Source organism: Schistocerca piceifrons, chromosome 10, assembly GCF_021461385.2.
Source record: "Schistocerca piceifrons isolate TAMUIC-IGC-003096 chromosome 10, iqSchPice1.1, whole genome shotgun sequence".
NCBI lineage: Eukaryota > Metazoa > Arthropoda > Insecta > Orthoptera > Acrididae > Schistocerca > Schistocerca piceifrons.
The window spans coordinates 117,947,192-117,962,722 of NC_060147.1; the positions used below are offsets into that span (position 1 = coordinate 117,947,192).

Sequence of the window (15,531 nt, forward strand, 5' to 3'; positions counted from 1 at the left end):
TTACATATCCCCCATTTCTTTCTAGATTTGATTAACATATAGTGAATTATCTTGAATGTATGATTATTTTAATAATCCTTTCTCTTGTCTGAGTGCCTTCGGCATTTGGAGGCTGATTAGCTTCTAAATTGATATTTTGCATTGTAGCAAGGCTAGAACTGAAGATGAGCTCTTCGTAATTTGAAACCAGTAATATATGAATAGACTTTGCAGTCCCAATTTGTTAAATAAGAATGTTTCTTTATATAATGGTCACACTTATGAAATTAAAATAACTGTTGTAAATATGTAGAGTTTACAGTGTTGATCCTTTCCAGTTGTGAAATATGTGTTTCTGCTCAGACATAAATTACTTCCACTGTAAGAAGATTGTGGAGATACTGAAGGAGACAGAGGCTGACAGCCGCAATTTCTTTGGATCGTACGGCTCGAAGCGCATGAAGGACTGGCAAGAAGTTCTGCGCCTGTACGAGAAGGACAACGTATACCTCGCAGACGCCGCCCAGATGCTGATACGTAATGTCACCTATGAAGTTCCAGGCTTGAAGAAGCAGATTGCCAAATGTGGAGAGTTGCAGGAGGTATGTTTCAAATAACATATTGCTTAAAACTATGCATCTGGGAAAAGTACTGTGAAAATAAATGGGAAAGGTCAGGTTTTAGGGAGAGATATGGTTGCAGGTACACTTCATTTCGAAGCATCCATCACACAGGTTGGGAAATGAGTATACAGATCTGTTTATTATATATGGAAGTTGTTTCAGGCTAAGAGGACTGTTCATAAATTATAATCTGGATGGAATTGGAGCTTTTGGATATTATGTTGCACCAGTCAGCTCTCTGTTGTTCATCAGTGTGCAATGCAAGAACTGAAATGGGTGATGTTATTGCAAGCATGACTGGGAAGTCATGCTTGCCCTTATAAAGACACTGTCCCTGACAGGTGTTACTAGTGTTGTGCTGTGTGTGCACGATGGACGTGGTGATTGTGGTCGGTGACCAGACTGCCCCTGGCAGCCACCTCAGGCAGTTGCAGGTGCGTACCACGCTTGCCATAGTGGCCAAACTTATGTCCACCGTTAGCAGTGAGTCTGATGAGGGCATCCCTGATGCTTGCGGACCCTGTGGGACTGGTAAACAAGACCAGCAGCGAGGCGAGAGCCATTTGGATGTCGGAATCCGTGATGAGGGCCAACTGCACAGGCAGTGATAATGGTAGGCTGAAAGGATATGTTCTGCTGATGGAGGCCTGGCTTCAGTCCCTGCTGATGGCAGTGTCTGCTCATTGCAGTGGGAGTGGGAGATGCTGGCACTGGTCACAGTAAACAAAGCTGCTATTGATGCTGACCAAGCCCTGACTGCCAGTATACATCTGCATAACATGGCCTGTTCGATCCCTGGAGTGACCAGGACCGACAAAGAATGAGGCTTTGGGCACACAGCCTGAGAAGGAGACTCTGCACCCAGCCTGGGATGCTACTGGATCTAACGGCGTGTCACAAGCCGATCGTCGTGCGAACCATGAAGACACAGCAATTATGCTGGCTGGCTCAGAACACATTGAGGATACTGTTGAAATGCACTGGCATGACTGGTTTGAATGCCAACAAAACTGGCATGTCTGGGGGATGCTTGCCCAGCAGCAAGAGGTTGAGCTGTGTCTGCAGCTGGTGGCCATGCAGGAGCTTAATGGGTATCATTCTGTAAGAGCTTTAAAAAATGAGTGTGTCTCCTCAACTGGGAAATGTTGTAGGGACTTGCGCTGTATCTTAAACATTCGGACAGGATTTTCTGCCTCACTTTTCAACTGCGTGCTGTGATGTGGTATATCTATTGTGAGTACAAAAGTTCTTGAAAGATTGTGCCACAAACTGAGAACTATAGTCTGAAACCAGGGTACAAGGCAAGCCTTCTATGGAGCATAACTTTGACAGGGCCTTGACAGTTGCATCTGCTGTTGCAGACGTACAGTGAATGATATAAGGAAAGAGAGAAAAAGCATCAGTTACGAAAAGAAGGACAAGTGAAATCAATGTGGATTCTTTCCCAAGCTTTTGTGTAGGAGGCAGCCATGGCAAACCGACATTGTGCATTGCTGCCTGCCCACCCCTACACTTCCAGCAGGCTGCAACAAGGCATTCCACCACTCTGTTGGTGCCCAGCCAAAACATTGGGCCAACAGTTATGTGCGAAACAGCCCCATTGACCCTGGTGTAATACGTGGAGGATACCCTACTACAGAGCCACTGGAAGCACAATGTGGGAATTAAGCCCTTCCATTGGCAGGAGAATAATGCTGTCCAAGAGAGAGAGGCGATGGCACGATGCATAAAAATTCCAAAGCATGTCTGATGACCGTTATTATTGGCTTTAATTTTTTAGGGGTGATTTTTACTCTTTTATATTTTTAATTAAGCTCATTATTATATTTCTTGGATTTATTTGGGTCTGCGGAACTTTACCACGGCAGACCGTCTGACAACCCATGTTTTATCAGGTGTACGACCTGCCAAAGCACCAGATCTGCCACTACAACTGAGGCAATAAGGTAACAGGTCATGGGGAAGCCATCCGCCTTGTGTCTTGCTTCCATATCCAGTTGAAAACAAAGCAGTTCCTCTTGGGTGAATCGTGAGTCAGGAACCACGGGGTACTAGCACAGAGCATCCACATTCAGATGTTGCGAACCAATGGATCATTTTACTGGGACAAGAATGCAGCTCAATGCTGAAGATGATGAGGGGCTTTGTCTGGTAAAGACCATGAGTGGCTATACAGGGAAACTGAGGGCTTATGGCTGGTAATTAAAGTAAATTTTGCACTGCCCAAGAATACATGATTTTTTTAAGGCATAGACAATAACAAGAACTGCTTTTTCCACCTAAGAATAATGTTGCTGAGCTGAGTTGATTGTTTTTGACACAAAGGCAAAAGGCTGTTCAGAACCGTCTGAACTGTGATGGGCCAAGACTGCTCCCACCCCGTACTTGGATGTGTCCATTGCCAGGACCAGAACACGTTTAACAGCTGAGGGCACAGAGGCTTGTGCATACCCTTACGAAGACACAATCCACACTGTGTGTCGCCGGTGTATTGCTGTGCGTGTGTGGCAGAGCTGGTGATTGTGCTACCCCTGGCAGCCACCTCCTGCAGTTTCGGGCATGCTGTTTGAATGTGCTGTATTGGTCCGACTTATGTCTGCTGTGATCGGTGGGTGTAGTAATCGGTGGGTTACTACAGTTCTGTCACTTGCTGCTCACCACAAAGCTACATCGTCAATTGTGTCAAGCGTATGGGAGTGGGTTACGACTGATGATTTTGTTAGGGAGTGGTGCAGAAGATTAAAGGCTAGCCACATGTGGTTGGGGAAGACATTCAGATGTGACTGGTGAACCTGTGCAACATGTTAACAAAATTGCGCATGCGAGATGTCTGTTCATAATTTTCTAACTTAATGAAGATATGCCTTTGATAACAAGGACAATACTGTTTATCATCATGAATGAGAGATAAGGATACTGTAAGTTTTGTGTGTAGTGGTCAACAAAATATGTCTAACATTCAGAAAATGGAAAGAATGTGTTCGATCGTAAAATTTTTTCAGCACTACCAGAAGAGGGGGAGAATTTCTGAACAGAATCATCACTGGATGAAGGCATATGTGCAGAATGTGAACTCTGAAACTAAGCGACAGTCCAAATGGTGGATACACAGCCATTCTCCCGTTAAGCCCAAAAAATGTAAGGAGATGTTGTCAAATTGCAAAATAATAGTTCTAGTTTCTTGGAGTTTCAAAGGAATTTTGACAACAGATTTTACAAGAGTAAACTCCAAAGATCAAGCCAAAACAATGGTGTAAGATGATTACTCAAGCAATCATTGTCCTTCACAATAATGGACGAGCCTATGCTGCTAATCAGATTAAGGAAAAATTCAAGACTGTCTGAGAGATTTTTCAGCATCTTCCATATACTTCATTCTTAGCACCGAGCCACTTTCATCTCTTCCACAAGATGAAGGCCTGGCTGGCAGCTCAACACTTCGTGACTGACAGTGAGCTTGAGGATGATTTCAACAAGTGGCTGAAGCAGCAGGTGCCTCCATTCATTGATAAAGAAAGGAGCTAGTGCCATGGTATGACAAATGTTTGAATATATGAGGGAACTATGTGGAGGAGTAATGTCAACATGTAAGCACAGATTGTTTATAAAAATGGGTTATATGCTCATTTCTCTTCTTCAAAAGCCAGTTGCAGGTTGCAAAACTTGCACTGGAGCCTGTATGCTTTTTCAGAAAAATTGTTGTGTTGTAGCCACATGGGAGTGAATGGCTTCAGGAATGTCTCTCACACCTGAATTCTCTGTTCCCCAGCATCGAATTCGCTGTTGTTGTGGAAGAGAGTGGCAAACTCCCCTGTTTGGATGTGATAGTCGAGCGTAATGTGGAAAAGACTGAGAGACATGGTGTGCACTGGAAACCTGCCCAAACTAATATTTCTATCCCCATAGTTCCACCTGCCACCATCCTCCACAGTGTAAGGCTGTGCTTTGTACAATGGTCTACAGGACTTGTGCAATATTGGACAAAGAAGGCCTGCCAAGGGAGTTTGACCAAATTAAGGATGTAGCCAAGAAGAGCAGATATGGTGGGAGACAAACCTGACATGCTTTCAGGCAGAAGACAGATGCAGAGAATAGAAAAAGAGGAGGATAAGACAGTGGTGTATCTGCTGTACGCTGACACAGTATCGAACAGAACTGGCAGAACCTCGATCATTTTCTTCGTGTGGGATACCACAGTTGTATATTTGTTAAGACATTTTGAAGTTTTCCATCTTGGTTGTTTTTGACAGGTATTCACGTTATTAAATCTTGCACAAGGCCAATTTAGACCACGGACAATTTTCAAGTGTAGTAGGTTTCAGTGTATGTGAAATTATCTGATTATAAAACGATGGAATAGCTGATCAGGAGCTGGTGTTGAACAACAGAAGTGAGTGCATTATAGTGTCCTATAACATGGCGTTTGTTATGAAGATGTAAGCTGCCGGTTTTAATTCGATTCTTGCACCTTATTGCTTGCTTTCTGGTTGGTTATTCCTCTGTTTTAGACTCAGACAATTATACTGTATATAGGTGCCTACTGTGATAAAATGGCCTATAAGGCTGAAATTGGCCAATCATGCAAGTGAATACTAGTCAAAAACAGCCAAGGAGAAAACTTCAAAATGTCTTCTAATAAAATGATAGAATATTGGCTTGATGTAACATTAAATGCATTTTCTGACCACCTCTGACGATGTGCACTATTAGGACGATGAAACATGACCTGATACTCCATAAAGTGGGTGTATACTGTATTCTGTGCAAATGTGATAATGCCTACATTTGGCAGACTGTGCAGAAAGTCAAAGAATGGTGGCAGGAGCACAGGAGATTAGCAAAATCTGTGATTGCAGAACACTGAATAGCTACAGGGACTGAATGAAATATAAACAAACAGGAGTGCTCAGAGAGACTTCATTATTTTGGGGTTGCATTCTAAAGGAGGGTGATCAATTGGGACAGTGATTTCACTTTCAGTAAAGCATGGGACTCACCGCTTAGCTCTCTGAAGTCACAATGTCGGCCTTGGGTGACTTTCGGGCCTGACAGGGGCAGTGTAAACACAGATGAGCTGGAGTTTGGGCTCAGAATTCGACCATTGCTGTTCTCCCAACACTCTACACAACACAGTGTGCAGATGCATAATGATGGAAGGGGAGTGATGAACGTCCATCTTTTGAGAGAGAGAAAATTTTCGCAGTCGGCAGGACTCGAACCTACGCTCCCAGAGGGAATCTGATTTCAAGTCAGACGCCTTAACCACTCGGCCACGACTGCCGGTGGCAGAAGCGACTCCCGACAAGTGAAACCGCCATCTTTAGAAGCAATCTGATGGCAGAAAGCGGCGTGGCCTCACTCTTTCCTGTAGGGTTTCCATTAGCCGTTACGAAAGTGTATTAATTTTCGCCCAGACAGGGACTTGAACCCAGGACCCTTTGGTTGAAAACCTAACGCTCTACCGACTCAGCTATGCGGGCCCACGCAGAATATAAAGGTGGCAGGATGTAGAAAAGATCCTCATTCTACAGGAAACATCATGTATCATAAACAACTGCTCCTAGCTGATGTTTCACAAACAATTGCACCTAGATGGACATCTGAGAGCAACACAAACAGTAACTTGTTGTTAGTTTGTAGTTTATTAAATCTATTATATCTATTATTTGTTTTGTTATTGTGTTTGTGTACTGTAAATCAAGTAATAGTCAAAACATAATTTTAATTTAACAGTAGATCGGTCACAGTAGAAAAGGAATGGTCCAATTTTGCAGGAATGTGACAAGAAGGAAGCGGAATACATTAAGGCGGAGGGATCCGTGCGTTCGGAGCTCGCCGCACAGTGCCGGCAGCTGGGCATTTCCGCTCCCGAGGCGAAGTCCGGGTCGGGTGACGCCAAGACGTGGAAGGCGACGCTCCGCTCCGAGCTGGTGGAGAGGTTGTCGGAGTTGCCACGCGCGAACGCCCAGCTGGCTGCGAAGGCCGCAGCACTGAAGGAGGCCGTCACCTTCTACAATGAGTTTGTCAGCTTTGTGGCACCGGGCTGCAGTGAGAGGCTGCAGCTGCTCAAGCACATTATAGGCAAGGCTTCGTCAACATATTTGTACTTCTGTGACATGTGTTGCATTTAAAATAATGACCTTCAACATGGCCAGAATAGCAGCTAGCTAGTTTATGCACCTACCCGAATATAACAATAAATGATATCAGATTGTCTCATTCCACATCATTATGATATATCATGTCCGCCCCTGGTAGCTGAGTCGTCAGCATGATGGAATGTCAATCCTAAGGGCCCGGGTTCGATTCCCGGCTGGGTCGGAGATTTTCTCCTCTCAAGGACTGGCTGTTGTGTTGTCCTAATCATCATCATTTCATCCCCATCAACGTGCAAGTTGCCGAACTGGCGTCAAATCGAAAGACGTGCACCAGGCGAAATATCGAACGAAAGTGCTGGCAGGTCGATAGACACACAAACATACACATGAAATTCAAGCTTTCGCAACAAACTGTTGCCTCATCAGGAAAGAGGGAAGGAGAGGGAAAGACGAAAGGATGTGGGTAAGGAGTCATTCCAATCCCGGGAGCGGAAAGACTTACCTTAGGGGGAAAGAAGGGGTATACACTCGTGCACACACACACACACACATATCCATTCGCACATACACAGATACAAGCAGACATTTGTAAAGGCAAAGAGTTTGGGCAGAGACGTCAGTCGAGGCGGAAGTACAGAGGCAAAGATGTTGAAAGACAGATGAGCTATGAGCGGCGGCAAATTGAAATTAGTGGAGATTGAGGCCTGGTGGGTAACGAGAAGAGAGGCTATACTGAAGGGCAAGTTCCCATCTCCGGAGTTCTGACAGGTTGGTGTTAGTGGGAAGTATCCAGATAACCCGGACGGTGTAACACTGTGCCAAGATGTGCTGGCTGTGCACCAAGGCATGTTTAGCCACAGGGTGATCCTCATTACCAACAAACACTGTCTGCCTGTGCCCATTCATGCGAGTGGACAGTTTGTTGCTGGTCATTCCCACATAGAAAGCTTCACAGTGTAGGCAGGTCAGTTGGTAAATCATGTGGGTGCTTTCACACGTGGCTCTGCCTTTGATCATGTACACCTTCCGGGTTACAGGACTGGAGTAGGTGGTGGTGGGAGGGTGCATGGGACAGGTTTTACACCGGGGGCGGTTACAAGGGTAGGAGCCAGAGGGTAGGGAAGGTGGTTTGGGGATTTCATAGGGATGAACTAAGAGGTTATGAAGGTTAGGTGGACGGCGGAAAGACACTCTTGGTGGAGTGGGGAGGATTTCATGAAGGATGGATCTCATTTCAGGGCAGGATTTGAGGAAGTCATATCCCTGCTGGAGAGCCACATTCAGAGTCTGATCCAGTCCCGGAAAGTATCCTGTCACAAGTGGGGCACTTTTGGGGTTCTTCTGTGGGAGGTTCTGGGTTTGAGGAGATGAGGAAGTGGCTCTGGTTATTTGCTTCTGTACCAGGTCGGGAGGGTAGTTGCGGGATGCGAAAGCTGTTTTCAGGTTGTTGGTGTAATGGTTCAGGGATTCCGGACTGGAGCAGATTCGTTTGCCACGAAGACCTAGGCTGTAGGGAAGGGACCGTTTGATGTGGAATGAGTGGCAGCTGTCATAATGGAGGTACTGTTGCTTGTTGGCGGGTTTGGTGTGGACGGACGTGTGAAGCTGGCCATTGGACAGGTGGAGGTCAACGTCAAGGAAAGTGGCATGGGATTTGGAGTAGGACCAGGTGAATCTGACGGAACCAAAGGAGTTGAGGTTGGAGAGGAAATTCTGGAGTTGTTCTTCACTGTGAGTCCAGATCATGAAGATGTCATCAATAAATCTGTACCAAACTTTGGGTTGGCAGGCCTGGGTAACCAAGAAGGCTTCCTCTAAGCGACCCATGAATAGGTTGGCGTACGAGGGGGCCATCCTGGTACCCATGGCTGTTCCCTTTAATTGTTGGTATGTCTGGCCTTCGAAAGTGAAGAAGTTGTGGGTCAAGATGAAGCTGGCTAAGGTAATGAGGAAAGAGGTTTTTGGTAGGGTGGCAGGTGATCGGCGTGAAAGGAAGTGCTCCATCGCAGCGAGGCCCTGGACGTGCGGAATATTTGTGTATAAGGAAGTGGCATCAATGGTTACAAGGATGGTTTCCAGGGGTAACAGACTGGGTAGGGATTCCAGGTGTTCGAGAAAGTGGTTGGTGTCTTTGATGAAGGATGGGAGACTGCATGTAATGGGTTGAAGGTGTTGATCTACGTAGGCAGAGATACGTTCTGTGGGGGCTTGGTAGACAGCTACAATGGGACGGCCGGGATGATTGGGTTTGTGAATTTTAGGAAGAAGGTAGAAGGTAGGGGTGCGGGGTGTCTGTGGGGTCAGGAGGTTGATGGAGTCAGGTGAAAGGTTTTGTAGGGGGCCTAAGGTTCTGAGGATTCCTTGATGCTCCGCCTGGACATCAGGAATGGGATTACCTTGGCAAACTTTGTATGTAGTGTTGTCTAAAAGCTGACGCAGTCCCTCAGCCACATACTCCCGACGATCAAGTACCACAGTTGTGGAACCCTTGTCCGCCGGAAGAATGACGATGGATCGGTCAGCCTTCCGATCACGGATAGCCTGGGCTTAAGCAGTGGCGATGTTGGGAGTAGGATTAAGGTTTTTTAAGAAGGATTGAGAGGCAAGGCTGGAAGTCAGAAATTCCTGGAAAGTTTGGAGAGGGTGATTTTGAGGAAGAGGAGGTGGGTCCCGCTGTGACAGAGGACGGAACTGTTCCAGGCAGGGTTCAGTTTGGATAGTGTCTTGGGGAGTTGGACATTATGACAGCTGCCACCCATTCCACATCAAACGGTCCCTTCCCTACAGCCTAGGTCTTCGTGGCAAACGAATCTGCTCCAGTCTGGAATCCCTGAACCATTACACCAACAACCTGAAAACAGCTTTCGCATCCCGCAACTACCCTCCCGACTTGGTACAGAAGCAAATAACCAGAGCCACTTCCTCATCTCCTCAAACCCAGAACCTCCCACAGAAGAACCCCAAAAGTGCCCCACTTGTGACAGGATACTTTCCGGGACTGGATCAGACTCTGAAAGTGGCTCTCCAGCAGGGATATGACTTCCTCAAATCCTGCCCTGAAATGAGATCCATCCTTCATGAAATCCTCCCCACTCCACCAAGAGTGTCTTTCCACCATCCACCTAACCTTCGTAACCTCTTAGTTCATCCCTATGAAATTCCCAAACCACCTTCCCTACCCTCTGGCTCCTACCCTTGTAACCGCCCCAGGTGTAAAACCTGTCCCATGCACCCTCCCACCACCACCTACTCCAGTCCTGTAACCCGGAAGGTGTACACGATCAGAGGCAGAGCCACGTGTGAAAGCACCCACGTGATTTACCAACTGACCTGCCTACACTGTGAAGCTTTCTGTGTGGGAATGACCAGCAACAAACTGTTCATTCGCATGCATGGACACAGGCAGACAGTGTTTGTTGGTAATGAGGATCACCCTGTGGCTAAACATGCCTTGGTGCATGGCCAGCACATCTTGGCACAGTGTTACACCGTCCGGGTTATCTGGATACTTCCCACTAACACCAACCTGTCAGAACTCTGGAGATGGGAACTTGCCCTTCAGTATATCCTCTCTTCTCGTTACCCACTAGGCCTCAATCTCCGCTAATTTCAATTTGCCGCCGCTCATACCTCACCTGTCTTTCAACATCTTTGCCTCTGTACTTCCGCCTCGACTGATGTCTCTGCCCAAACTCTTTGCCTTTACAAATGTCTGCTTGTGTCTGTGTATGTGCGGATGGATATGTGTGTGTGTGCGAGTGTATACCCCTTTTTTCCCCTTAAGGTAAGTCTTTCCACTCCCGGGATTGGAATGACTCCTTACCCTCTCCCTTAAAACCCACATCCTTTCGTCTTTCCCTCTCCTTCCCTCTTTCCTGATGAGGCAACAGTTTGTTGCGAAAGCTTGAATTTCATGTGTATGTTTGTGTTTGTTTGTGTGCCTATCGACCTGCCAGCACTTTCGTTCGGTAAGTCACATCATCTGTGAAATAAACACTGCTCATTCATTTGTACACTGAGGTGACAAAAGTCATGGGATAGTGATATGCACATATACAGATGATGTAGTATCACAGACACGAGGTACGAAAGGGCAGTGCAATGGCAGAGCTGGTATTTGTACGCAGGTGATTCATGTGAAATGATTTCTGATGTGACTACGGCCACATAATGGGAATTAACTGACTGTGAATGTGGCATGGTAATTGGAACTAGATGCGTGGGACATTCCATTTTGGAAATCATTAGGGAATTCAGTATTCCAAGATCTACAGTGTCAGGGGCATGTCGAGAATAGCAAATTTCAGGCATTACCTCCCATCACGGGCAATGCAATGGCTGACAACCTTCACTCAGTGGAAGTCTTCCATGCGGGCCTCTAGCAGGGGATCAGTTGTCCCCTGCCGGCTCTGCATCGGCCATGCTTGGGCGACCCACGGTTACCTCCTGTGCCGTGAAGACCTGCCCGAGTCTCGGTGCGGTGCCCGGTTAACAGTGGCCCATATTCTCGTGCACTGTCCTACTTCGGCTGCCCAGCGACAAAATCTTGGGTTACCGAACTCGTTGCCGCTAATTTTCTCTGAGAAAACCTCATCAGCTGATTTAGTTTTACGTTTTATTCGTGAGGGTGGGTTTTATCATTTGATCTAAGTATAAGTGCATATCCTTTGCCCCTCTGTGTCCTCCACTCTAGTGCTTTTAGGGTGGAGGTTTTAATGTGTTGCAGAGTGGCTGGCTCCTCCTTTTTTATTCTCATGGTCAGCCAGCCATGGTAATCTGCTTTGTTGTTTTAATCTCTTCATCCCGTTTCTTGCATTTCTGTGGTTTTCTTGTCCCCTTTTGTCCATTTACATGTTTGTTGCCCTCCATTGTTCTTGTGATTTCTCCTTTCATTCCGTTTTGAATTACCAGTCTCGTTTGTTTTGTTCTCACACTTGTGGCATTGTTTTATTTGGAACAAGGGACTGATGACCTTGTAGTTTGGCCCCTTTCTCCACTCTTTTAATCCAATCAACCAACCTTCGTTGAGCAACCGAGAGCAGCGACCTTTGCACAGAGTTGTCAGTGCTAAGAGACAAGCAACACTATGTGAAATAAGTCTATAAATCAATATGGGATGTACAATAAACACATCCACTAGGACAGTGTGGTGAAATTTGGCATTAATGGGATACGGCAACAGACGATCGATGCGAAAGCCTTCGCTGACAGCGTGACATCACTTGCAGTGCCTCTCCTGGGCTTGTAACCATACTGGGTGCACCCTAATAACTTTATAATGCTGTCCTGGTCAGATGAGTCCCAATTTCAGGTGGTAAGAGCTGATGGTAGGGTTCGTTTGACTGTGTGCAGACCCCAGGGAGGCATGGACCCAAGGCACTCTACAAGCTGGTGGTGGCTCTGTTTACACAGAGCCAATCATTGACAGGAAATTGTTACATTTGGCTACTTGGAGACCGTTTACAGCCATTCATGGACTTCATATTCCCAAACAATGGAATTTTGATGGATACAATGCACCATGTCATCTGGCCACAGTTGTTCGTGATTGGTTTGAAGAACATTCTGGACAATTTGAGCGAATGATTTGGCCACCTAGGTCACCTGACATAAATCCCATAGAACATTTATGGGAAATAATCAAGAGGTCAGTGCACAACATCCTGCACCAGCAACATGTTAGCGATTATGGGTGGCTATAGAGGAAGCATGGGTCAGTATTTCTGCAGGGGACTTCCAACAACTTGTTGAACCATGCCTTGTTGAGTTGCTGCACTGCAACAGGCAAGAGAAGCCCCCCAGGGGATCCACAACTCTTTTGTGGATACGTGCGTAGCGAGCACGGGACCCCGAGCTAATGTGGCCTTCCTTCCTTTCCGGGCTGCATACCTTCCCTTTCGGCATCCTTCCCCATCCCCCATCTTCGCCCCCCCCCCCCCCTCACCTCTGGCTCTTTCCTTCCCTTTCTCCCCCTCTGGGGAGTATGGTTTGTGCCTACGTCCGGAGACGGACGCTTGTAAATGTACCGCCCTCTTCGCCTTCCTTGCTTGTATGTCTTCATCTTTCTTCGTCCTTCTCTTTTCCTTACCTCTTCTCCTTACCTCTTCTCTTTACCCTTGTCTCCGCTGCGGCGTTTGAGACCTCTCTTCTTTCCTTTCCCTGTCTCTTTCTTCCTCCCTGTGCGTGTCTGAAGGCCGACCCACGCACTTCCATGCGTAGCCGGTGACGGGGTAACGCGTAATTCCCCGCCCCGGATAGACAGGTAGGACACGTACGTACCCCCTGGTAACGGCCAGGCCCAGGGAGGGGTGATTACCCGAGCTGATACCTTCCGAAAGTGCCGATTGGTCCCTCCGTCCGTTTGTCGGGAGGTGTGACCTGAGGTGTGAACAATCACCTAAGGCGAGTGTGCCCTCGGTGTGGGCCCCCACAAGGGAGGAGCGCGCCATCGGAGACGCCGGTAATCATGGGGGATTCTTCCGCAATGGTTTCCTCACCTTCCTCTATGTCTGCTCACAAACGTAAGTTCACTGAGTCTCAGCCACAGACGGTTCTTCCATCGATGCCACAGTTCCTTGTTGTTTGTCGGTCTGACGAAGGTCACGACTTTTCCACGGTCAACCCTTTCATTATTCAGAAAGGTGTCGACGCAATTGCGGGTCCTGTAAAGTCTTGTTCCAGATTACGGAATGGCACCCTGTTGTTGGAAACACACAGTGCCCTCCAGGCTCAAAAATTGCTGCGTACTTCTCTGCTCCACACCTTCCCTGTCCGGGTGGAACCGCACCGTACCTTAAATTCCTCGCGTGGAGTCGTTTATACACGCTCCCTCGATGGATTGTCTGACGAGGAAATTCAGCACTACCTGTCTGACCAGGGCGTCACAGCTGTTCATCGGGTTATGTCTTCTTGACATTTGACAAAGTTCAACTCCCATCAAAAATCAAAGCAGGCTATGAGATAATTTCCGTTCGCCCTTATGTCCCAAACCCTACGCGTTGCTATTGATGTCAGCGGTTCAATCACACCAGCCAGTCCTGTTCCAATCCGGCCAAATGTGTTACGTGTGGCAAGGATGCCCATGAGGGTGCTTGTCCACCTCCATCCCCTCGCTGCATCAACTGTATGGGTGACCACGCTGCTTCCTCTCGAGATTGCCCTGTTTTTAAGGACGAAAAACTCATCCAGGAAATAAGAGTGAAGGAAAAGGTGTCGACCTTTGCTGCTCGAAAGTTACTCGCCAGTCGACAGCCCACTGTGCCTCAGAAAGGAAAATACAGCTCTGTCCTTGCTTCTCCTCGGCCAACAAAGGAGGCGGCCACACAGACTTGCGACCTCACCTTTAGTACCACGGTCGTCAGATCGGCCAGCGCAAAGATCGCCCGTTCAACCTCACCACTTTCGCCTGCCCACTCTATGGCTCGCCCTTCGTCGGGTTCTGCTAAATCTCGAGCCCAAAAGTCAGACGCCAAGTCTTCGAAAAAAGAGCATTCTCGTGAAGAGTTTTTACGTACCACAACTTCACAACCATCGGTTCCTCCTTCATCTAAACATCATACTTCCAAGATGGCTACGAAGAAACACAGTTCCTCTCCTTCTCCGCCAAGGCGTGTCCCATCTACAGCACCACCTGGCGGAAATCGCCCTCGGCCGTCTTCTGTGTCGCCGGGGCGCACTGCTGGTGGCCGGTCAACTGGCCGATCGTTGATGGCTGGAGCTGCTCCTGACCAACCTATGGATCAGGATCTTCTGCCTTCGACTGAATGCCATTCCATGCTGTCGGTTGCAAGCTCTGAGCAGTCGTTGAGCTGACAGCACCCTTGGTCACGTTCCTCCATTTTCTGTTCACCCCATGTCCATTATCCACTGGAATATCCGCGGCATTCGAGCCAATCGGGATGAATTGTCGATCCTCTTACGATCCTACTCGCCGGTCATCTTCTGTCTTCAGGAAACAAAGCTGCGTCCCCATGACCGCTTTGTTCTCCCTCATTTTCAGTCCGTCCGATATGACCTCCCCTCTGTTGAAGGCACTCCAGCCCATGGAGGACTCATGATTCTGCTCCATGATACTCTCCATTATCACCCACTCCCCTTAAACAGTTCCTTCCAAGCTGTCGCCGTCCGTCTTTCCCTTTCTGGATACACGTTCTCTCTTTGTACGGTATACATTCCATCGTCCACACCAATGGCACGAGCTGATCTCCTTCATCTTCTTGATCAGCTTCCACCCCCCTATTTGCTGGTTGGGGACTTCAATGCCCACCACCCGCTTTGGGGATCTCCACATCCTTGTCCACGTGGCTCACTATTGCTAGACGTCTTCCACCAAGCGGATCTAGTCTGCCTCAACACTGGGGTCCCCACATTTTTGTCTGCCTCCACGACAAATTTATCTCATTTGGACCTTGCGGTCGGTACTGTTCCGCTAGCTCGGCGCTTCGAATGGTTCGCCCTTGATGATACACACTCGAGTGACCACTTTCCATGTGTTCTTAGACTGCAGCCTCAACTGCCATATATGCGCTCGCGACGCTGGAAGTTTGCCCAAGCCGATTGGACACTTTTTTCGTCTCTAGCGACATTCGATGACCGCCGCTTTCCCAGCGTCGACGATGAGGTCACACATATTACCGACGTTATTCTCACAGCTGCGGAACGTTCAATACCACGCACCTCCGAATTGCCCCGGCGCCCCCCAGTTCCTTGGTGGAACGAGGCATGCCGTGACGCAATACGTGAGCGGCGACATGCCCTTCGCATTTTCCGTCACCATCCAACTTTGGCAAACTGTATCCGATATAAGCAGCTCCGTGCGCGATGCCGTCGCG

The 15,531-nt window shown here is 47.8% G+C and overlaps 1 protein-coding gene and 1 non-coding gene across 2 annotated transcripts in view; one reads left to right on the forward strand and one right to left on the reverse strand.

Moving 5' to 3' along the window:
- LOC124718879 (CDK5 regulatory subunit-associated protein 3) overlaps window positions 1-15,531 on the forward strand; it is a 65,289-nt gene that overhangs the window by 6,230 nt on the left and 43,528 nt on the right. Inside the window, exons 3-4 of the mRNA XM_047244516.1 lie at window positions 343-581; window positions 6,377-6,683. Of these exons, the coding sequence (XP_047100472.1) occupies window positions 343-581; window positions 6,377-6,683 (546 nt within the window). The remainder of the gene's footprint in view (window positions 1-342; window positions 582-6,376; window positions 6,684-15,531) is intronic.
- Window positions 5,801-5,882, reverse strand: Trnas-uga. Its single transcript has one exon. It is a non-coding gene; the product is annotated as a tRNA-Ser (tRNA).